This window comes from Lissotriton helveticus, chromosome 5_1, assembly GCF_964261635.1.
Source record: "Lissotriton helveticus chromosome 5_1, aLisHel1.1, whole genome shotgun sequence".
In the NCBI taxonomy this organism is placed as follows: Eukaryota; Metazoa; Chordata; class Amphibia; order Caudata; family Salamandridae; genus Lissotriton; species Lissotriton helveticus.
Genome location: NC_136065.1, coordinates 2048479033 through 2048503356, shown reverse-complemented (window position 1 = coordinate 2048503356; position 24324 = coordinate 2048479033). Strand labels below are relative to the sequence as shown.

Genomic DNA, 24324 nt, shown 5'->3' with positions numbered 1-24324 from the left:
GGGAGACAGACGTTTAAACTGTTCAAAAATAGGCAAATACTTGTCAGAGGGGAGAAAACATGACAGGGATAAAACTCATATATAGGCATAGGATAAACATACCCTTCAGAATTAACCCCTAGCACATCACCTCTGGTCCTGCAGTTGCACCTTAGGCTCTCACACTCCCACTGTACACACACAGACAGGCGCGGAGATGACGTCACAGTCCAGCGCCTCTCGGCACCGGGTGCCTAGCAACGGAAGCAGCACCCAGAAGCCGACGGCTACGTCACATCTGCCCCAAATGACAGCGTTCGTGGAAAGAGAAGAAGGACTGGTGAGACCAGTGGTCGTGCTTGACTAAAACTGTCATACTTCTCCAATCTAGTGATATTTTTGTCTGCATGTATATAGTCTTATTTCTAATTAACATAATTAAGAGACCCTTCATTACAAACAATAATCGTCAGATTCGCATATTGCGTCTTTTACCCTTTTTATATAACAAATGGTTGTGACAGTTTTCGCTTTGTTTTTATTCTCGGCCTCGACGCTCTTAAACTGCCGCAGTGTGTACACAGCAAAACGAAGTGCTGCTGCATTGGGGCACCGATGGCTCCGGTTACCTCCGGCGTATGCGCTCTATTAGCTCTTTTCCGCCCCGCAGAGGTCAAGCCGGTTATCACTTCCGGTTCAGCTGCAACTCCGTGGCATGTAATGAAATGAAGTGAAGAGAGGAGAATGGAGCTGGAGAGATTGAGTAAGGACCTGCGGAGATGTGATAGCATGGGGTTAAGGAGACTGAGAATGGGGAGATTAATGCCAGAGTGGGCCACTGGAGAGGCCTGGTATTAAAAGGGGGCGCAGGGCATTGGTAGGCGTTATAAGGAGGTGCATTGTTATGGCTTTAAGTAGATACTTAATGTATATATTTATATACGCGGACATTACTCAAAGGTGCAAGCCGCTTTATAATAAGAACGTAGATCGTTACCTTAGAACATGTCTCATAGATCGTTTCATTAAGTTAACAGAAGGTTCAAAGTTACAAAATAACTAGTAGTTTCATAAGGTTCAGAGTTACAGTTGTTCGAAGAAGACGAAGTTAGTATAATTAGAGGCAGTCAGCAGGTTGTCAACTGGAGGGGTTTAATAATAGCAGTTTCAGGGCAATGGTCCGAGGCTAATCTAAAGATGTAGGTGTGCTCATATCCATCGGAGAGGTTGGCTAAGATGTCAAGAGCTCAAATGTCGAAGAAGAAGGGTTTTCGACTCTGTTTTGAATGTTGTCAGTGAGGTGGTGGTGCGTAGTTTGGGAGCTAATGAGCTCCAAATTTTCCTGAGAAAGATTGTGGCATGAGTTATGCAAGGCCCTGTGGGTAATACAAACTGTCTTGTACTGTGTTATACCTAGATGTGAGAAGCCGTAGAACATTGACTGCTGTCTGGTTCTGGATTCTGTGGGAAGGATTCTGGGGGTGGCAGTTGGAGTCGAGCTGGCAGTAGGACGGCTGCGCCTGCATCGCAGGGACACGCCGTTTCTCGAATAAATGTATCTGCAAGAATCTTAACTCTCAGATGTGGTTATTAGCTTACAAGACTTTGGCGATGAGGATGTATGTACTTATGGCACAGATCGTACCTCTTGCCATATGTGGGACTGTTACGTGTATAACACAAACAGAGAACCATTTTTAGGTCTCGCCTGTCAATGTGCATGCGCATTGAGCTTGCGAGACTATGGGGGCTTAAACAGACTTTAACCAACTTGCGATTCCATGGCGATTCCTTGCAGTGCCCGTCAAATTGAAGCTCAATGCGCAAGCGCATTGACATTAAAAGCGCGTGCACATGAAAGCGACAAGGCTCCCTCCCACGGCAATCCCCAACCCCATCCGCCAGCACCTCCCCTCTCTCTCGCACATGAAAGCTACAAGGCTCCCTCCCACGGCAATACCCACCCCCAGCCGCCAGCACCTCCCCTCTCTCTCCCCGCACACAGACAGGCTCGCATTCCTCCACAGCCAGGCTGCCATTTCTCACCCCCCTCCCCAGCTACCAGCTCCTCCCCTCTCTCTCCCTGCAGTTTCACGGACGTGTCTCGTCTTAAACCCTTAAACATGCACAACTCACACACTGAAACACACTATTTTTAAAACAAAATTCGGCAGCCTTCGACATCTGTTCCCCAGCCCCCAGCTGCCAGAACCTCCCCACTCTCTCCCCGGACACAGCCAGGCTCGCAATTCTCCTCCCCCTCCCCATCCGCCAGCACCTCCCCTCTCTCTCCCTGCAGTATCACGGCTGTGTCTCCAAGTTGCAGCCCCTTCCTTTCTGCTGATACTTAGTTTGTATCGAGTGCCGAGGCTGCATACTTAAGACCAGGGCTTCAAACTGAGCCTGCAAAGGGAAGCCGCATTGAAAGCCCCCTCAGCCACCCACATCATCAAGCCACACGAAACAGATAGAGTGCTGCCATTGTATTTTGATTTTGTTGGGCTCACCAGCATTTGAACGCTGGCTAGTGGCATTGTAATTTATTGTTAATTATCTAAACTGATAAATTAAAGGCATTGTCATTTACAATGACAAAAGCTTAAACTCTTACCAATACAAGACCTATTGCCCCCATCCGACAGCACCTCCCCTCTCTCTCCCTGCAGTATCACGGCTTTCTCTCCTCTTAAACCCTTAAACCTTGTCTCGTCTTAAACCCTAACCTGCACAAATCCTTTTTGGGACACTGAAACAGACTATTTTGTAAACAAATTTCACCAGCCTTCGACATCTGTTCCCCAGCCCACAAACGCCAGCACCTCCCCTCTCTCTCCCCGGACACAGCCAGGCTCGCAATTCTCCTCCCCCTCCCCATCCGCCAGCACCTCCCCTCTCTCTCCCTGCAGTATCACGGCCGTGTCTCCAAGTTGCAGCCCCTTCCTTTCTGCTGATACTTAGTTTGTATCGAGTGCCGAGGCTGCATACTTAAGACCAGGGCTTCAAACTGAGCCTGCAAAGGGAAGCCGCATTGAAAGCCCCCTCAGCCGCCCACACCATCAAGCCACACGAAACAGATAGAGGGCTGCCATTGTATTTTGATTTTGTTGGGCTCACCAGCATTTGAACGCTGGCTAGTGGCATTGTAATTTATTGTTAATTATCTAAACTGATAAATTAAAGGCATTGTCATTTACAATGACAAAAGCTTAAACTCTTACCAATACAAGACCTATTGCCCCCATCCGACAGCACCTCCCCTCTCTCTCCCTGCAGTATCACGGCTTTCTCTCCTCTTAAACCCTTAAACCTTGTCTCGTCTTAAACCCTAACCTGCACAAATCCTTTTTGGGACACTGAAACAGACTATTTTGTAAACAAATTTCACCAGCCTTCGACATCTGTTCCCCAGCCCACAAACGCCAGCACCTCCCCTCTCTCTCCCCGGACACAGCCAAGCTCGCAATTCAACTCCCCCTCCCCAGACGCCAGCACCTCCCCTCTCTCTCCCTGCACACAGCCAGGCTCGCACAACACAATAAACGAAAGACTTGAAACTGAAATCGTCGTAAAAAATAAATAAATTCATAGACGAATTAGAATCTAAATCGCCGTATACATTTTGCTGTTTACACACAAATCAATCACCATCTCTCTCACTCAACATCATATATTGAATACATTATTTACAATCTTAATCATACAGCCTCTGTCCCATTCTGCAGCATACATCAGCTCATACCATTTTGCCACACCTGTGTCTACATTTCGGTCTTTACACACAAATCATCCAGCATCTCTCTCATTCAACATCATACATTGGATACATTATTTTAATTACTATTCATCCAGCCTCTGTCCCATTCATCAGCATACATCAGCTAGCTTTACTTTCAAAATACTTATGTATAAACGAAATAAAAGACACAGACTCACCCTCATTCAGCAGGCCTACTATTTCCCCCCCTCCCTCTACAGCGTGCTACGCAAATTTACCACTTCGCCACACCAAAAACAGAAAAATGAGAGCAAGTTAGAGGCACAGGAGGGATGGCTAGCTTTACTTTCAAAATACTTATGTACCTCACACACCATCACTCTACATCACCCCCTCACCCTCACACCCCCTCAACATTAAAATCGCACACCCTCACTCACCTTCACACACTCACACCCTCACAACACTCGCCCTCACTCACCCACACATAGCATCACACACACTCACACCCCATTACCCTCACCCCCTCTCCTTCAAACACCCTCACCCCCTTACCCTCACAACTCTCACACCCTCACTCATACTCACACAGTCACCCTCACTCGCACTTACACACCATCACACACCCTCACACCCCCTGACACTCACATCCACTCACACTCACACCGTCCAAGTCCACCCTCCAACTCCACCCTACAACACCACCCTACAACACCACCCTACAACTCCACCCTCCAACTACTACTCCACCCTCCAACTACTAATCCACCCTCCAACTAGTAATCCAACCTCCAACTCCAAACGTAAATAGCATTAGCCAACATTTAATTACCCTCACAACTCTCACACCCTCACTCATACTCACACAGTCACCCTCACTCGCCCTTACACAACATCACACACCCTCACACCCCCTGACCCTCACATCCACTCACCCTCACACTCACACCGGCCAAGTCCACCCTCCAACTCCACCCTACAACACCACCCTACAACTCCACCCTCCAATTTTTAAAGGTGGCTTCATACTTATACTTTGCCACAATTAATGCGCATCTGTAGGCGGAAATATAAAAGGAGGTAAACTTTGTCTCTAATGAGCAAACACAGACAAAATCAATGCGCATCTATGTTAATGCAAGCCAAGCTTTTGCAGTGAAAATTTATGTGTACCTTTCAAAAAAATGAACACTTTTTACATGCATTACATAAAAAACGTTACTGATGTGTTTGTTTTTTAATTCAGCGTTAACAACAGCATCAATCAACATTACATAGGTCTTGATTCGCTTCTAAAACAACGCTTCACAACATCAATACATTTAAAGTGTACAATATTCACGGAGAAAAAATGATCACTTATAGGCATCATCACAACCACTCACACCCTCACCCTCAGCCTCACTCATCCTCACCCTACATCACACCCTCACACTCTCACATCATCACACCCTCAATCACACTCATACCCTCACACACCATCACTCACCAACTCACGGTCAGCCTCACTCACAACCTCAAACACACAGACACTCACATCCACTCACCCTCACACTCACACCGTCCAAGTTCAACCTCCAACTACACTCTAAAAATAAAATACCACACTACAACTCTACACTCCAACTACAACTCCACCCTCCAACTCCACACATAAATAGCGTTACGCAACATTTACCCTCACCCCCTCATCCTCACACACACACTCACAACACTCACACCCTCACTCATACTAAAACAGTCACCCTCAATCACTCTCACACACCATCACGCACCCTCAAACACCCAAAGACTCACATCCACTCACCCTCACACCGTCCAAGTCCACCCTCCAACTACACACTATAACTACAATACAACCCTACAACTCTACCCTCCAACTACAACTCCACCTTCCAACTCCACACATAAATAACGTTAGCCAACATTTATTTTAATACGTAAAAATCGGATTACACAATTGTAGCTATTCAAAAATTAAAACTTAATGCAACGCAAAGACAGTGCACCAATTAATACACAAAAATGAAGAAAGGGATTGTAAAATAAAACATTTCTTTCACAAAGATCATAAATGCACACAAAATAGGCAAACATCTGAATACACAGCAAATAAGGCAACAATTTAAAAGTGGATAAAGCGAGCTAAAGGAAATAAAATTCACTACAGAAAGCACTTACTAAAGTAAGGGAAAATAAACCATTAAACAATGCAAGAAAAAAACAAAAACACAAATAAAGTGCGTAATCACAAAAAAAGAGACTCTGGTGTTGCTCTGACTGATGCTGCTGTTGCACGAAGTGTTTTGGTGGTGCTAAGTGCACAACCACAGGAACACCAGACACCAAAACAGCATCAAACAGCATCAAAAGACCACAACTCAACAACACAACAGCCAACGCCCCTTGCACACGCAGCTGTTCACAAACATCTAGGGAAGTACAGAAAATACAAAAACATCCAAAGATGCTTCCCTTATGCCCATAAATTGGAAGCAACACCCTTATTCTCACTATTGCATACATCAAAGATAGTTCACATACACATTCTGATCTAACACATAGGAAGCTAAAAAACACTAAAAACGCTTGGGAAAAAAAATAGACTGCATACACTACTACAAAGTCACACATACTGTGGCAAACTCCAAAAGGCACACATGCACTCACCCTCACACTCACACCGTCAAAGTCCAGCCTCAAACTACACCCTATAACTACAATACCACTCTACAACTCTACCCTCCAAATACAACTCCAGCCTCCAACTGTACACATAAAAATCGTTAAGCAACTATTTCATATACACGTACAACGCGGATTACACACTTGCACCTATTCCAAAATGCAAACTTAAAGCAACGCAAGGAGAGTGCAGCTATTAATACACAAATATGCAAACAGGGATTGGAAAATAAAACAGTTCTTTCACAAAACGCATAAAATACACACATTACATCACTGTGCATCCTCTTAACCCCTTAATTGCTGCCGTCGGCCAACGGTCGTCACGGCCACTACCTCCCCAGTGCTGCGCACGACCGTTGGACGTCCAGTTCAGCACTGGATAATGGACAGCGCAGCACTGGGGAGGTTTGTTTACAAGCTCTAAAGGGGTTAATACATTGATAGGGAACATAAATTCTGCAAATACAAAAAGTTTCCTTTAATACATCGATTACCTCAATAACATATAATAAGGCTAATTCAGCATCACAGGAAAAAAACAATGCAAACACAACATACATAAATATAATAGCAACTAAATAGTACTTAGAAATTCAAACAACAGCTCTTGTACGTCAAATAACAAACACCAGCTAAAAATACATTACATTACACTTTACGAAAACATATGCATTACATATCGACGAATAAAAACAAGACTTTAATTTACATTACATAATAATCATTTACAAATATTGCGATCGAAAACAAACAATGTCAACATTTATAAAAATACACTCCTATTCATTCGTTAAGTTAAACATACTATAGATACTACATTACATTACTTAAAAAAAAATTTGGAATACATTCTTACCTGTCAAATGACGCAGCAACAGCACAGGAACAAGAACACGCCTTCCGCGCATCAACATTCTCGATCTTCTGGGGAATTCCACGGTTGACGTAAGCAAATCAGAACGCAACGTCAAAAACGTCGCATTCCGATTGGCTACAAATAAACGTCAAGGAAACGTAAACACTCACAACACAAAAAAAACTAGAACGCTAACGTAGGCAACGTCAAGGTGACGCATTGCGTCGGCCATTTTAAAAATAATACTATTAATACGGGACTCCACTGACACAAAAAACACACATAACACCACACATTAATTAAAACACACACACAGTTAAATTACATAAAAAAATACACATAAGGCAGGACAATTACAAAGGGAAGCTCGATCACGCGTGTTTCCACACGACACATATTAAAAAATTCTTATTAACATACACACACTCATAACATCACCCTCACACCCCAAAACTCTCACACACCCTCAATCACCCTCACACAACATCACCCTCACACACCATCACACACCTTCAGCCTCACACACACTCACTCACAATCACCCTCACACACACTCACACCCCCTCACACACACTCACACACCCTCACTCCCCTCAAAAACTCACACCCCTCACAACAAGCTCACACTCACTACACCGCACAGACTCACCCTCACACACTCACCCCCTCACACTCTCTCACCATCTACACCCCTCAGCCTCACACACCCTTACCCTCATCCCCTCACCCTCACACACCCTCAATCACCCTCACACCATCACCCTCACACACCATAACTCTCACCCACAACAACTCACACACACTCACACTCCCTCGCTCACCCTCACCCTTACACACACTCACACCCCCTCACACTCACACCCCATCACCCTCACACACCCTCACTCCCCTCACAACCTCACACCCCTCACAACACTCTCACACTCACTACACCTCACACAATCACCCTCAAACACCCTCACACACACTCAGCCACCCTCAGCCTTGCAAAATATCAACACCCCACACCCTTACCCTCATCCCCTCAACCACATTCACCCTCAGTCACCCTCAAACACCCTAACTCTCAAACTCACCCACTCGCACACCTTCACACTCCGTAAATCACCCTCGCACCATCACACACCCACACACTCACACTCAATCATTCACCATCAAACACACACACTCACCCTCACACACACTCACACAACATCGCTACACTCACAACCTCACACCCCTCACAACACTCTCACACTCACTACACCGCACACCCTCACCCTCACAGACTCACCACACTCACCCTCTCTCAACATTAACTCCCTCAGACTCACACACCCTTACACTCATTCAGTCACACTCACACACCCTCACCCACTCACACAACCTCACACTCCCTCACTCACCCTCAGACACACTCACACTCACACAACGTCACACAACCACACCCTCACACCCCCTCACTCACACTCACTCACAATCAATCACACTCACCCTCACACACCCTCACACACTGTCACACACCCTCTGCCTAACAACACCTCTCTCACCCTCAAACACACTCACACTCACACACCGTCACACACCCGAAGCCTCACACACACACACCCTCACCCTCAAACACCTTACACTCACACACCCACGCTCCCCTCACACTCACACACACACCCCCTCACCCTCAAACACTTTACACTCACACACCCACGCTCCCCTCACAACACTCTCACACTCACTACACCTCAACATCACATCCCATCACCCTCACACACGCTCACTCCCCTCACACCCTCACACGCCTCACAACACTCTCACACTCACTTCACCTCGCACCCTCACCATCACCATCAAACACCCTCCCACACACTCACCCACCCTCAGCCTTGCAACTTGTCACAATCAACACGCCTCACCCTCACACACCCTTACCATCATCCCCTCACCCTCATTCACACTCAATCAACATCACAACACCTAACTCTCAGACTCAACCACTCACACACAATCACACTCCCTAACTCACCCTCACACACCCTCACCCCCACACCGTCACACACCCACACACTCACACTCCCTCAATCAACATCAAACACCCTCACACACCCTCACCAACACACACCGTCACACACACTCAGCCTCACAAACACTCACTCAACTTCACCATCACACACACTCACACCCCCTCACACTCACACTCCCTCACACTCACGCTCACACCCCTCACCCTCACATCCCTCACATCCCTCACTCTCACACCCCTCACCCTCACACCACTCAAGCCACAAATGGGTGTGCGATGGGAGGACGCTCAGCTTGCAGGGCTGTGCTTCTATCCCCTGCTGCACTCTCCTGCTCTCTAAAAGGTGGCATAACAACAAAAACTGCCATCAAAATCACGTCAATACAAATCATGTGGCATTCCAAATGCTATAGGTGTCACATTCACAAAAATTACAACTATTGGCATTGTAAATGACAAATCTATCAATGTAGCTATTTGGAGAAACTACACACAAAAAAAAATCATTTACAAGACCAATAGCTCCTACTTTTCTAATGCGAGACCTATTGCATTTCCAATGCTTGTTTTTAAATGGGAGAACTTTAAAGTGCATAAAGATATTCTGCAAAGGAGTTCTAAATATGGAGCCTTTCTCTGCACTTTAAATTCCTCCTATTTCAAAAATGACTGTATTTTTCAATTCTACAAATGGCACAGTGTCTACTGGGGGAAGCGCCCACAGCATCGGAGTCAAAACCTGGCGGTGCCATCGCAGCGCGATTTTTACATCGCATCTTCGTTCACATCGCATGCAACGACGGCGCGATGTCATTAACATCGCATGCAACTACAACGCATGCGATGTTAGACATGACAGTGCGATGCGATGTCGGAAAACATGGTGGAAAACATGACACATTGCCAACTGTGTCAGAAAATGATGCGATGCGAATGTTGAAATTCATAAATCACAGCGCGATGCAAAACATGACACATTGCCGATGCGAATGGTGAAAAACATGACAAATTGGCAAATGTGTCAGAAAATGTTTCAGAAATCACAGCGCGAATGGTGAAAAACATGACAAATTGCACATGACAAATTGGCAAATGTGTCAGAAAATGTTTCATAAATCACAGCGCGATGCAAAACATGACACATTGCCAACTGTGTCACAAAATGTGTAATAAATGACAGTGCGATGCAAATGTTGAAAAACATGACAAATTGCCAAATGTGTCAACAAAATGGAGCAAAAAGGAACATTAATATGGGCGGAGCTACAAGGAACATTATTATGGGTGGTTGCTGGGGATGGGTGGATGTGTGGCATACTGCATGGATGGATGGATGAGTGAATGGATGGGTGATGGTGGATGTTGCAGAATGGATGGGTGATGGTGGCTGAATGTATGGCTGGGTGGGTGCTAGGGGATGGGTGGGTTTATGACTGGCTGGATGCGTGCATGAAGGATGGATGGATGGAAGGATATTGGTGGATGGATGGATGAATGGAAGGATATTGGTGAATGGATGGATGGGTGGCATTTAACATGGGCGGAGCTACAAGGAACATTATTAGGGGTGGTTGCTAGGGGATGGGTGGATGTGTGGCATACTGCATGGATGGATGAGTGAATGGATGGGTGATGGTGGATGTTGCAGAATGGATGGGTGATGGTGTCTGAATGTATGGCTGGGTGTGGCTGGATGCGTGCATGAAGGATGGGTGGAAGGATATTGGTGGATGAATGGAAGGATATTGGTGGATGAATGGATGTATGGGTGGCATTAATATGGGCGGAGCTACAAGGAACATTATTAGGGGTGGTTGCTAGGGGATGGGTGGATGTGTGGCATACTGCATGGATGGATGAGTGAATGGATGGATGATGGTGGATGTTGCAGAATGGATGGGTGATGGTGGCTGAATGTATGGCTGGGTGGTTGCTAGGCGATGGGTGGGTTTATGAGTGGCTGGATGCGTGCATGTAAATGTATTGCGACTTATATAGCGCACGTATCACCGGAAGGCATCAAGGCGCTTGCTTAGGGAACCCGTCCTGGTATTCCCCTGTGAGATACCCCGGCAGGGTATCCACAAGGTGAAAGCCAGGCATCCCACCGCGAGGGGCCGTAGTGGAGATTAAGCAAGCTATTGCCCAGAGTCGCAGAGTGTGACCCCGTGAGTCGAGTAGGCACCGGAGCGAGAATTGTCGAGTCCGTGGAATTTTTGAGCACGAGACCCGCCGAGGCGGGGAATCGAACCCTGGTCCACGGCCGATCTCAACTTCCAGGTCTGCCGCCTCTAACCACTGAGCCACGCTTCTCCGCATGAAGGATGGATGGATGAATGGAAGGATATTGGTGGATGAATGGATGGATGAATGGAAGGATATTGGTGGATAAAGGGATGGATCGGTGGGGGCTCACATGCCGTTTCACAATGTAACTCGGGTAATCCAAAGTCCTTTTGTATTGCAACTGGTACTTTTGTAAAGCGCCTTGACACCTTCAGGTAATGTTCGCGCTATATAAATCCGCATATCTCAGCTGCACGGAGGCGCCCTGCCCTTTCTGAGCAGTTTCCATTATGAATCACGCCGCCCTCTGGAGTGTAGGAAGAGTGCTTGGCGACTAGCGGCCGATGGGTGGGGCACGTGCTGCCTCCTAGTCGGTCACACACCGGCGAGCAGGAGGCGTGCCCAGTGGTGGGAAGTGAAGCTCAGCCCTGGCTAGGGAAACATTGGGCATTAAGGCACACAAAAACGAGGGAAACATAGGGCAGATGGGCACACAAAAACGAGTGAAACATAGCGCAGAGGGGCACGGAAAACGTTTGAAACATTGGGCATTAAGGCACACAAAAACGAGGTGAACATAGGGCAGATGGGCACGAAAAAAAAGGGAAAGATAGGGCACAAGTGCACAAAAAACGAGCGATACTGGCATTAAGGCACACAAAAACGAGGGAACATCGGGCAGATGGGCACAGAAAAACGAGTGAAACATAGCGCAGAGGGGCACGAAAAACGTTTGAAACATAGGGCTGAGGTGGACAAAAAACGATGGAAACATTGGGAATTAAGGCACACAAAACCGAGGTGAACATAGGGCAGATGGGCACACAAAAACGAGTGAAACATAGCGCAAAGGGGCACGAAAAATGAGCGAAACATAGGGCTGAGGTGCACAAAAAACGATGGAAACATTGGGCATTAAGGCACACAAAACCGAGGTGAACATGGGGCAGATGGGCACACAAAAACGAGTGAAACATAGCGCAGAGGGGCACGATTATATGATTATATGATACAACACAAAAATTGGAAAGGGCCCTAAATAATCGGATGAAATATTGGGCAAATGAGAACTCCATGCTTTAGATCTAAGAATCAAGCTATCCTGGCTGATGAGGGCTGAAAGCCTGAAACCACTCCTAGGATGCTTGTTTCTTTTTCATGTTGCTGATTTATGGTTTTTTATGCATTTTAATCAGAAACATAAAAAAAAGCACTTGTAAGTTTCTTGTTTTTTTGTTGATTAGGCGAGGCTCGAACCTTAGTTCCCAGCACCAAAGTCGGCAGCGCTATTTGTGTAGCCACATCCTCTCCCGTAGTGCAGGGCCTGCATTTTGCATGTATTTCACATATTCCCCTGCTGTACACCCCACCAAAATCCAAATCAGCCTCCAGATGTACTTTTATTTATGCAAAGCAGTTAATCTCCCTTAAAAAGGTTGCCTTCCCTGTACAATGTAAACAGCAGCATGAATTACCCCCATGTCACCGGAACAATGTTACAAGCAGAGATTACGCAATATCTGCCATTTAAAATGTTATTAGTCGGTCTAAGAGTTGAATTGAAGACTGCCGAATGCGCTGGGGTACAAGCAGGTTCACGCGGCAAATAAAAAAAATGCGTTGTTTTTCCCTGCGACGTGATGTTCTGCGGGGTGATGTTCGGGCCAATGGGAAGCAATGCAGTCGCGTTGCAAAAGTCGGCGATGTCTTTCTTCATGATGTAATGGACGGGGCGATGTGACAGACGCGATGTTACAGCGCGCGATCAGTGTGGCCGCGATGTAACGTCATACATCCGTCTACTGGCCACTAGAAGCAAGAGGCCTGCTGTTTGTAAATGCAACACTTTTAAATGGGAGGAAATTAAACGGACCCTCCAGGATTTTTGCGATTTGCCACGAAATTAGCACTTTGGTAAAAATGCTGCGATTTTTACAAAAGTGCCAACGAAATTGAAGGAATGCATCTGGAATCGATTATTATCATATGAAATACCACAAAAAGACCTGCACAGTTGCTCAAAGCTGTGTGCATACCGAAAAACAACGAAGTATTGTGGGGTAGAAATCGCCAGGAGTCGAGGTAAGTTGAAATAAGGTAATTTATTTATGGCCAGGGAGAGAAGTACCAGTCTTCCTGCCTCAGCAACCGCCCCGCCGAAATGCTAGGAATCCGGAATCAAGTTGATGTCATACATGATTCTAGATTCCATGCTCTTCAACTCGAGGCAGAAGTAAAGGCCAATAGAACATATCTTCTTTTCTTAACAGACAAAAGAAACATACAGGAAAAGAAAAACAGAATATGATAATACTGAACAAGAGAATAAATTAACTACAATGAAAACATGTTAATCATGAGAGCATTGAATACAATAACATTAATCATGAAAGCATTGGATAAAATAACACATGAATATGCAAAACAAAATAACACTCTACAGTTAAGTCATGTAAGAACTAGAGAAAAAGGACTAATACATGATAAAATCATCATACTTCTTGGGAGCACTGCGCTGTCTTGTAGAGTGTACATTTTCTTGCACAGATTTATCTACTTGCACCAACTCGTCTGGAATGTTCTTGAAATTAATAACAACCTTGGAGCTAGAAACATTCTTACTAGAAGCCAACTCCCCAGAAGCAGCAGCAACACCACTACTCGTTTTCGAATACAAAGCAATTTTTCTGAAATTCCAATTTTGACCATTTTCTAAGACCACATGCCACTTATGTACTTCCTTAACTTTAAGAGGTTCCGAAAACTTATTTATTCCAAACTCTTTTTTACCCAATTTGATCTTAACATAGTCACCAACATCAACTCTACCAACCTTACCTCTGAAACCACTACTCGAACTTTCAGAGCTAGTATTAGAACTCTTAACATCTTGAAATCTTTCTTCAAACAACCACTGAGGACCCATCTTAGTCTTGGGAACCCTACCACGCATGCACTCAAAGGGAACTTTATTGGTGACGCTATGAACAGTTGTATTATAAGACCAAACAGCTTCTTACACAGCACTATGAACATCATGTTGACTTTGTACAGCCAATTCAATGCGCCTTTGACCAACCTATTCATTCGCTCCACAATACCGTTACCCTGTGGATTGTATAATGAAGTATACATATGCTTGACACTGTGATTGGATAAAAATGTCCGCATAGAAGAAGAAGTCAACTGAGTACCATTATCTGTCAACAAGATACCAGGAAAACTTTCTTTCATAAAAATGGATTTGAGTTGACCAATAACACTTTCAGTAGTTATATTTTTCATGAACTTGACACACAACCAACGAGAGAATACATCCACCAAGACCATTGCAAAACGACATTCACCAGATAAGTAGTCCATAGGACCAATAAAATCCAAACATACTTTGCTCCAAGGCAAATCCTCATTGCAAGCAATTGAACCTAAAGGACGTGAGTCAATTTTCAATCTCTTCTCTTTCTCCTTGCACAATGAGCAGTTCTCAACCCATCGCCTCACATCATCATCTAAACCAGGCCACCAGAAATTGGCCTTCAAACGTTTGCCAGTCATACTCTGACCAAGGTGACCTTCGTGTGCCAAAGTGAAAAGTCTTTTCCTAAGTGAATACGGAGGTACAAATCGTTCACCTCTCAACACAAAGTCATCAGAACTCCCCAAACTAAGTTCTTCTTGTAATTTCACAAAACTCCGCAAAGAAAGCTTTACATCACCTTCCTTTTTCCACCCAAGACGAATAGCACTAATCAATTCAGCAAAATCAGAGTCAGCTACAACAGCTTGATGCCACTCTTCTCTAGAAATGGAGTTAAAACAATACGAACAAGCATCATCAAAGCCAGCAACCAAACAAACAGTCTCATCATTATAATCAACGCACTCTTCAGATTTAATAGGTAGACGTGACAAGCAATCTGCTTGCACATTTTTCCACCCAGAGATATGCTGCAAAGAAAAATCATACTCTTGTAATTTCGCAGCAAACCTCATCAGACGAGGAGAACCGTTATTAGCACCACCAGGTGACAGTATCTTAATAAGTGGTTTATGGTCTGTTCTCACTGAAAAATGCGTGCCCCACACATACGTGCGAAAGTGAAAGACTCCCCAAACAGCAGCTAACGCCTCACGTTCTATTACTGCATAATTTCGTTCAGAGGCACTAAGTGTACGTGACGCGAAAGCTACAGTTCTCTCTATGCCATTGTTCCTTTGAGAAAGGATGGCACCAATACCATGAGCACTGGCGTCAACTGTTACAAAGGTGTCTCTACCAGGTTCAAATGTAGAAAGAATGCCTGCATTAATGATTTCAAGTTTAATCTTTTCAAAAGCATCAGATTGTTGTGAACCCCACTCAAATTGTACACCTTTTCTAAGAAGTAGTCTTAACGCTTCAGTCTTGTGGGCAAATTTAGAAACAAACTTGGAGTAATACTCCACCAATCCTAAAAAGGATTTCAATTGGTCCTTATTTGAGGGAAGAGGAGCACATCTAATAGCCTTTAATACATCTTCTTTGGGTTTCACACCAGAATGTGATATGGTATAACCTAAATAATCTATTTCTGTTAACAAAAACTGACATTTATCTTTTCTGAGGGTGAGGCCAGCATTTGAAAACACATGTAACACTTTGGCTAAGTTATTATTGTGCTCCGATTCATCAATCCCCGTAATCAAAACATCGTCTTGAAAAAAATGAACATGTTTCAAGTTCTTTAACAAAGAATGCATCATGCGTTGAAACACGCTGGCCGCAGAGGCCAGCCCAAATGGTAACCTTTTAAATTGAAACACTCCCTCTACGGTGACAAAGGCAGTAAGTTCCCTGGACTTGGGGTGTAAAACAACCTGATGATAGGCTGAACGGAGATCAAGTTTGCTAAAAAACTTTGCCTTGTCCATGAGAATAACCATTTCAGAAATATTAGGGAGAGGGAATTTGTCCACGATAATATTCTGGTTGAGGGACCTACGGTCCACACAAAAACGAAGTTTACCATCTTTTTTTTGAGTAATAACAACAGGAGAAAGCCACTCTGAGACTTCTACAGGTTCTATTATATCTTGTTCTCGCATGTCATCTAACATTTCTTTTACTTCATTACGAATGGCAATAGGAATTCTCCTAAGAGCATGTCTCACAGGAGAAGCACCTTTTTTAAGCTTTATTTCACGCATGTAACCCTCTAATTTGCCTAGATTTGTCCGAAATACATCACTGTACTTATCAAGAATGGCATTAACATTGGGAAAATCATCAACAACAAGAACACTTTCAACAGATCTTGGGTCTAGGATGATGTGCAGATCATATTGTTGTATCCATCCTAGAATAGCTGGACCCTCATCTGAAATGTACACCTTCCCAGAAGAGCATCTGCCCTTGAATTCAAATGAAGCATCCATAACGCCCATGATGTTAATAATCTGGCCACTATATCCTTTCGGAATAATGTCACTTTTATGGAGTGAAAAATTGGGCCAGTATTCGTTAAATAAACGCAAAGGAATGATTGAAAACATAGATCCTGGATCAACCAAGAGCGTTATAGCAACTCCATTTACTACAAAAGTAGCTTTAGGTATTTGAAGACCAACACAAAGACAATTTTCTAGGTCATTGCATTCTTCTATGCATAAAGACATTTCATTAGAAACACTGTCGTCATCAACATATGCAACCTTATTGAGTGAAGGAAACCTACAGGCTTTGCTGATGTGACCTCTTTTGCCACATTTCATACAAGTTTTATCTCTAGCAAAGCAACCTGCAAAATCTGCTGCATGAGCCATGCTTTCACAGCGAAAACAGCCCACAAATTTACTTTTTGCAAAAGGACCAACATTCTTGGTTTTCGGTTTAAAATTTGAAAACTTGGGCTTAACATCAGTAGAAACAGAGTTTTTTTGCTTGACATCCGTAGAGGCATAGTTTATATCCACTCTGTTCAGTACATTAACAGAATCATCCTTCTTTAACTCCAAACTGTGCATCTCCTCCATACACTTATCGGATTCTTCGACGACTTTGGCAATAGCAATAGCCTCCATTAGACTTGGATTTCTGGCCGCCCAAAGTTTTTGTTGCATCCTCTTATTTTTGCATTGGACGATTAACTGATCTCTGATCATCTGATCAGTCATGGGACCAAAATCGCATTTCAACGAGAGTTCCCTTAAACGTGTGACCATTTGATCCACAGATTCCTTGTCTTTTTGCGGCATAGTATAAAATTGATGTCTTTGCATGACGATATTGACTTTTTTTCCAAAGTATTTTTCAAGTCTCATTTTTGCTTCTACATATGGATTGTCAACAGGTTCACCATCCGCACCACGTAATTCTGGTAAGAATTTAAAAGCATGTTGGCCTCCTTTGCCAAGGGAGTTTAATAAAATTGCTTTTTTGCGTGTCATAGGAATCCTAAGTCCATCGATGGCTTCCAAGTAATTTTCAAAGATACCTATCCATTCGTCCCATTCAATGGTAGGTGTATCTCCATCAATTAGAAACGGAGGAGGCGGTGCAATAGTAGAATTTGCTGTTGTAGCCATTTTAATATAAAAGTGTAAATATTGTATGCGGATTTAGGCTGAGGCAGGAAAAGTTCCAATAAATTATTAAAATGGTAGGGTTAGCACAGCAAAGTCTTGTAAATTCAAATAAAAAAAATTTTTATTAATATTTTTTAAAGTCACTATAAGCCACAAGAGGGTGTTTAACTGAAGTTGTATTTAAATTAATATAAATCCTTGTATTGGAGTGAGGAAAATCAAAGCTGGTGGCACTGGTAGCGTCAAACACGATTGATTTTGCAAAAACGTTACGTGGTTGGCAATATTTGGTTGGCAAAACGAAGAAAATGGCCGCTGAACGTGAAAACGTGATGACGTCAGGTAGAGACGCGTGTGACACCGTATGCGCGTTAGGGAGTCTGACTGTAGTGTCTCGCGGTCAGCACTGATTTGAAAAGCGCAAAGGAGAGTGTCGCGGCAGTGTCTGGCGGTCAGCGCTTTGTATGGATGGCGCGTGACAGTAACGTTTTGCTTAAAAGGAAAGATTAAATCTGCGGAGGTTACCTGTGACTAATTAGGAAGGAGATCGGAGACTCACGAAGGCGTCAGGAGAAGAGGTTTGTGAAGGAACAGCAGGATAGCCGAAATACAGTGAACGGCAGCTGGAGTCACCATCAGGTCCGGGAAAGACGCGGTGGCCGGACTGGATCGTTGAGCAGGATCGTCGCCAAATATTGTGGGGTAGAAATCTCCAGGAGTCGAGGTAAGTTGAAATAAGGTAATTTATTTATGGCCAGGGAGAGAAGTACCAGTCTTCCTGCCTCAGCAACCGCCCCGTCGAAATGCTAGGAATCCGGAATCAAGTTGATGTCATACATGTTTCTAGATTCCATGCTCTTCAACTCGAGGCAGAAGTAAAGGCCAATAGAACACGAAGTCTCCACCTAATATGAACTTATTTTGTCTTGTACTTAAGTGGTTGTCTATTTACTTGCGTATGTACTATTGCGCAACTTCCTCTCATGTGTCTGTAAAACATATCTTTTGTCCCGAAGTTTTGTCCTGAATTTTGACCCTTTGAACTGAATTTTGACACTTACTGTCCTGAATTTGCATTCATGCAGTTGGTCCCCCTACCCCCAACCAGTTAGGTTTCTGTATATGCAGGGTCGATTATTAGCTCAATTCTATGGTGGATTTCGTGTTCCTAATTGCATCACCTCGCATTACTGAATACGTTCATCCAGTGGCAGTCACTGCGTGTAATTATGGTTCGGGGGGTGAGCTCTTCAAATTCAGGATGCAAGCAAAGACTCTTCTTCCGGACGTGCTTAGAAGACATCCTTTCACCTTCAAGGCACAAGAGCCCAGTGCCAGGTACTTGATTTTAAAGTGCAGTGACCGACCTGAAGCTATACCATACCAGCTAACGAGCTGGCACCCTCTGAGTTCATAGTTGTAAGGTGGCCACGTGCCATGTGTTCCACCAGCTAGTCCTGGTTGTTTACCCAACAGCCTTGTGGGACTAGTAGTTTATTTTTAACACTGTGAGCAATGGCTCAATGGTGCTGGCTTCCACAGAGCTCTTTTCTGGACAGCTAGAATTCCTGCAGGTGTCGGACACGACATGGGACCACCTGGCAATGGGAGCCCCAAGAGGCCAGTGTGACTAGTTCTACAGTGAGTTGCTGCCACAGATAACATGAGCTTGTGTGCACAGCAGCCGGGCCGTGTCATGCAGCAGGTGCACTCATCCAAACGCGGGAGTTTCGATTCCCTCTTTTGAGGCGACCAGGCTTGACTGGCCCAAACCGGCCATGCGCGAACTGAGTGTGAGAAAACAGAGCCAAACTGGGGCAACAGTGACAGGGGCTACATATAGTCAGGGCCAATAGAACTGTGTGAAATTGCGGTGTTCTGTTTTCCACATAGTTATCGAAGTACCGCATTTCCACATAATCCAATCAGCAGATTGCATCAAAAATGGTTTTTTTGTCGCTCAAGCGGATCAAACGTTACTAAAAATGCAGCGAGATACATGTATGGTGCCGCACAGTGGAAGGCCCTTCACAAGGGTGGATTGCTACCTTTCTGTTACTTATTTCTGTATTTTGGGTGTCAAAGTGGTACTAATAAGGGACACCTTTGTCCAAATAGTGTGAACAGGTGTAAAAAGATCCAAAATAATGAGGTAATGCTGTCACAAAATGTGGCGCATTATGCCACATAATTTTCCTTTGTTGCAAGTGTTAATGGAGACTGCCTATATTTTGGTTTTCCTCTGCAGCATAATCCCAGTGGCCCTGCATGTAGTCGGTTAGTGTAATACTCTTAATTCCCAGGCCCAGCCCCCCTTCATTTCTTTTTTTATAACAAGGTGACCTAATTGTAGGCTGAACCATTATTCCACACGCGTAGGGCAAATCATCCCACCATACACACCAAAGCCCCAAGTATTTTTGCAAGTGCAAATACTACATTCCTCCCGAAAAAATGCATCAGAGTTCAATCAAAACCATGAGAAACACAAGAAAAGCAGCTAGTGATTTTCAACAATCAGCCTCAGGTTGTCACGGCACAAAGTCACAATATCACTGTGATGATGTGGGATCCAACCTCAAATGATATTGAGGAGCAGTCCTTGATGGGTATCAATTTGTCGGTCCACTGGTGCTTCAGGGGTTCTGAGGACACTCTGGAAGGTGACTCAGCCCCCTCTCTGATCTGGCACCTCTGGCTTCCCACTATCTCGAGCTGGTGGGGGTGAACTACCCACCAAGGTCTCTCAAGCTTCACCACTGCATGCTGGGATTGGTAGTTTCACTGTAGTCTTTGTAAATATGGGCCTACATCTAGGCTTAAGGTACCAGGATGGTTAGTGCAGAGACTGTTCAAGGCCCTCTCCAGTGATTGGGGTGTGTGGCAGCTTTGAACACTTCGTGTGTAACTAGATACCTTGTGCTTGGGAGGGACTGTGCTTGCCACCCATTCTGGTTTTGCATCAATACTTTGGAAACATATCGCTCCTTCGTTCATGTGACAGATCAAACATGGATTTCATAAAAGACCTTTAATAATTTCAGGTCTAAGCATCCTTCCCTCCATGCACAGTTTGTGGGATTTACTGTAATAGTGCTCTCTTTCACAAGTCCATGCTTCTCTTCTCTGAATCATCACCCCCCCTCCTCTGAGAAGACTTGTGTAAAACGTGATAAATTAATTATTTGTGTTGTGGCGTCGTGCTATGGTGGCATGCGCCATGATGTCACTTGCAAACTATCTAACTCTGTTAGTCCCCCCTCTTCTTTAAAAAAAATCTGTTTTAGGACATGTCCCTTGGTGGAAGGGGTTCGTGGTAGGTGGGGTCGGGAGGGGGTCAGTCAGTGCTACTTGTTGTTAAAACTGCATGAGCAGCCAGGAGAGAATCAAATTACAGCAAACTATGGTGTAGGCTTGTAAGAAGGGTCGCTGGCGGGAGAGTGGAAGGGTTGATGCTACTGGTCAGGGTAGGGGTGCCTACACCCTGTTGTGGGGCAAGAGTAGACAGGAAGCGGGAAGCAGTGTTGGGCACCAACACATCCCCTCTCTTCTTGTTTCGGGACCCAGCATGGGTGCATTTAGTTTTTCAAGAGTGTCTTAAACTCTTGCGAGCACGCAGATTTAAAAGTAGAGCGTTATGATTGTCCCTGGCATCTTTTTTTCCCTTGGGCCATATCGCTCCTGCGGAAGTCAGAGTCCTTCAAGTTCTCTGATTGGCTGTCAGCAACATGTAAAAAATGTTGCTGCCAGCCATTACAGGACTTGGGGACTTAGCGTAGCCAACAAATACTCTCTGACACTTTAAACATGCCTATTTGAGAGTGGAATACTCTGCTAAAACAGTTCACATTGATTTAAGACTAAAAATGAATGATTACGAGTAAAACAAAGTGCCGCAATAATGCTGCTGAATTTAAATTTTTGTGCCGCTAAATTTCAATTTTTGTGCCGCTAAATTTAAAAATCTAAGCCGCAATATCCTGGGGGTCTGATTAAAATGTAAAGTTGACCTAATCATTAAGCTAACTTTTCATTAACATTTTCTCCCATTTAAAAGCATTCAGACACATCATTTGTTCTCACGTTTCAATATTGTGGTGGCAAGGACTTTTATTTAAGAGTTAAAAACCTCGGTGCCTCAGAACTTCGCCTTTGTGCCCTAGCCCTAGCCTGGGTGATAAATCTGACTAAGCACTACTCATTATCAGGCCTTGCTATCTACAGCCTAATGATAATAATGTAAAATAAGCACAGCCTTCCCTTAACTTTAAAAGGAAAACGTGATCCTGTGATTATTTAGAAATGAGCTCAATTCGGCAAACTACTCTGAAGTCTGGGAGTGTAGGAAGGTAGGATCCTTCCAGAATAGTTATCCTCAATTTTTGCTTGCTGTCAGTGTCAGTGTACTTTTAACTTTGTCTGCTGGGATCCTGCTAATCGGGGCTCCAGCAACTGTGCGTTCTCCCCCAAATTGACATGGTAAATACTTTGGTACCTACAGAATTGGCTACTGATGTACCCTTGTATGTTGCTAGTATATAGTACTGAGGCATCAAGGGCATAGGTACAACATTGGTCTCCCATAGGCTGCAGCATGTATTATTCTGACCCCCTGTACTTCCGGTAGCAGCCTTTCAGAGTCTGTAAACAAGCTAGTGCTGCTGCCGACCACAGACACAATTCTGTCCTCCTGCTGCTGAGTTGAGCTTGAGCAGGGAAGGTGAAGAACAGTAGGTTACCTGTCACAGGTTGGTGTGACCACCTCCCAGACAGGACTTAGTGTATTGGAATGGGGTGGGGGCAATTGCCAGTGCCTCCAGACTGCTTTGAAGGACCCATTTGGTGCCTTCCGTGCATACTCCAGTTTGAACCAGTTCAGGGAGCGAATTCTCCATTGACTTCCGTTGTGCTCCCACTCAGCACACAGCCCCTGTGGTGTTCCTGGGTACTTACCTGGGGTGGTTCCGTGTTTCCACTTTTTCTCTGGATCTTCTGGTCCAGTCCTGTTCTCCTGTGCAGTTTACATCTTCCTGTATTAGTATATGGTTTGGTCGCCCCTTGGAGACCACTGTATTGTATGCTACTTACCTGATTGTTTTTGAAGTATTCTTGTGTTTTGTGTTGATATCTCTGGGTAGGAGATATACCAATGTGTAGTGATAGTGTGTGGTAATACATAGACTTACGTTTGCTAAACACTGTGGTTTCTTTTAATCTAACTTAGACTATGGAAGCTCTACAAGCTGCTTAGCACTCCTTCAAGATAAATCTGGAGGCTGCTCTCCGCAGCTACCACTTTGAGAGCTTTCTATTGTTATCAAAGACCACTAACACCACCATGGAAGGTACACTACTTGTATAAGTGGGCACCATATATTTAGCCAGCCTCCTACAGGGAGTACAGTACAGCGACTTATAAGACCAATTTCCTGGGCTTTACGTGAATATGGGGCAATATGGGGCAAGGTCCATGGTTGCACCAGCAGATCACCTTCAGCGGCTCAAGGGCGGTCGGTTGCAGTACAGCGTTGGGTGCCCAATGTTAGTCAGTGAGGATCGGTCTGCATGAAAAGAGGCTGCAGGTTTCGACTGAGAGGTCAGTCGGGCTGAACCAACAACTTGTTCAAGTCTTGTGATGCTAGCGGACATGGAGACACCTGTGGTCTCCTTATCCTCAGGCTGGGACGGCTGGGTGCAGAGGGTCTTGGAGGTGTCAGGTTTCTTCGTCCGGGAGCACTTACTGTTGCGGAGACCTGCAAACAGAGGCTACAGGTGGTGTTGGAGAGTTCACGCGAGGCATACCAAAGTGGGTCCGGTCTCCTGAAGGCTTGGGGACCACGCTTACACCGTTGGCCCACTTCAACAAGGGCTGGGTGGCTTGGTGCAGTGGTGCTTGGTTGCGATAGGTTTTGGCGGTTCTGAAATTCTCACGGATCTTCTTGGGGTGCCTGCAGGATGCAGGAGAGCTTCATGAGAATCCTGGGTTTTTGTTGAAGGCAAGCAGTCCTCCCAGGCTGTAAGGGGCTTCACTGCTGCAGGTCAAGACGACTTTGGCGCAAATTTGACAGGAACAGCAGACAGGCCAGTAGGGCTGGGGCCAGGTCAGGTACTCCTTCATCAGTCTTTGCTTTCACAGCTCTTCAGTGCCCTCATTTTTTGTAGGTCAGCAGGATTTGATTTCCTGGTGCCAGGGTCTCCCCTAAGAATGGCGTTGAGGGGTATTAGGGGAGTGTGGGGAGT

General features: G+C 44.8%; 2 protein-coding genes across 5 annotated transcripts in view; one reads left to right on the top strand and one right to left on the bottom strand.

Moving 5' to 3' along the window:
- Window positions 1–497, bottom strand: part of NELFE (negative elongation factor complex member E) — a 66084-nt gene extending 65587 nt beyond the window's left edge. Inside the window, exon 1 of one of the 4 annotated variants that reach the window (XM_078645902.1) lies at window positions 475–497. The gene's annotated coding sequence lies outside the window, so the exon portion shown is untranslated. Of the gene's footprint in view, window positions 1–102; window positions 236–474 lie in introns of those variants that run through there. The other 3 variants (XM_078645901.1, XM_078645899.1, XM_078645900.1) reach the window with 3 other exon arrangements.
- A 127-nt stretch (window positions 498–624) lies between these two features.
- SKIC2 (SKI2 subunit of superkiller complex) overlaps window positions 625–24324 on the top strand; it is a 251546-nt gene continuing 227846 nt past the window's right edge. Inside the window, exon 1 of the mRNA XM_078645898.1 lies at window positions 625–742. Within this exon, the coding sequence (XP_078502024.1) occupies window positions 724–742 (19 nt within the window). The 5' untranslated portion in view covers window positions 625–723. The remainder of the gene's footprint in view (window positions 743–24324) is intronic.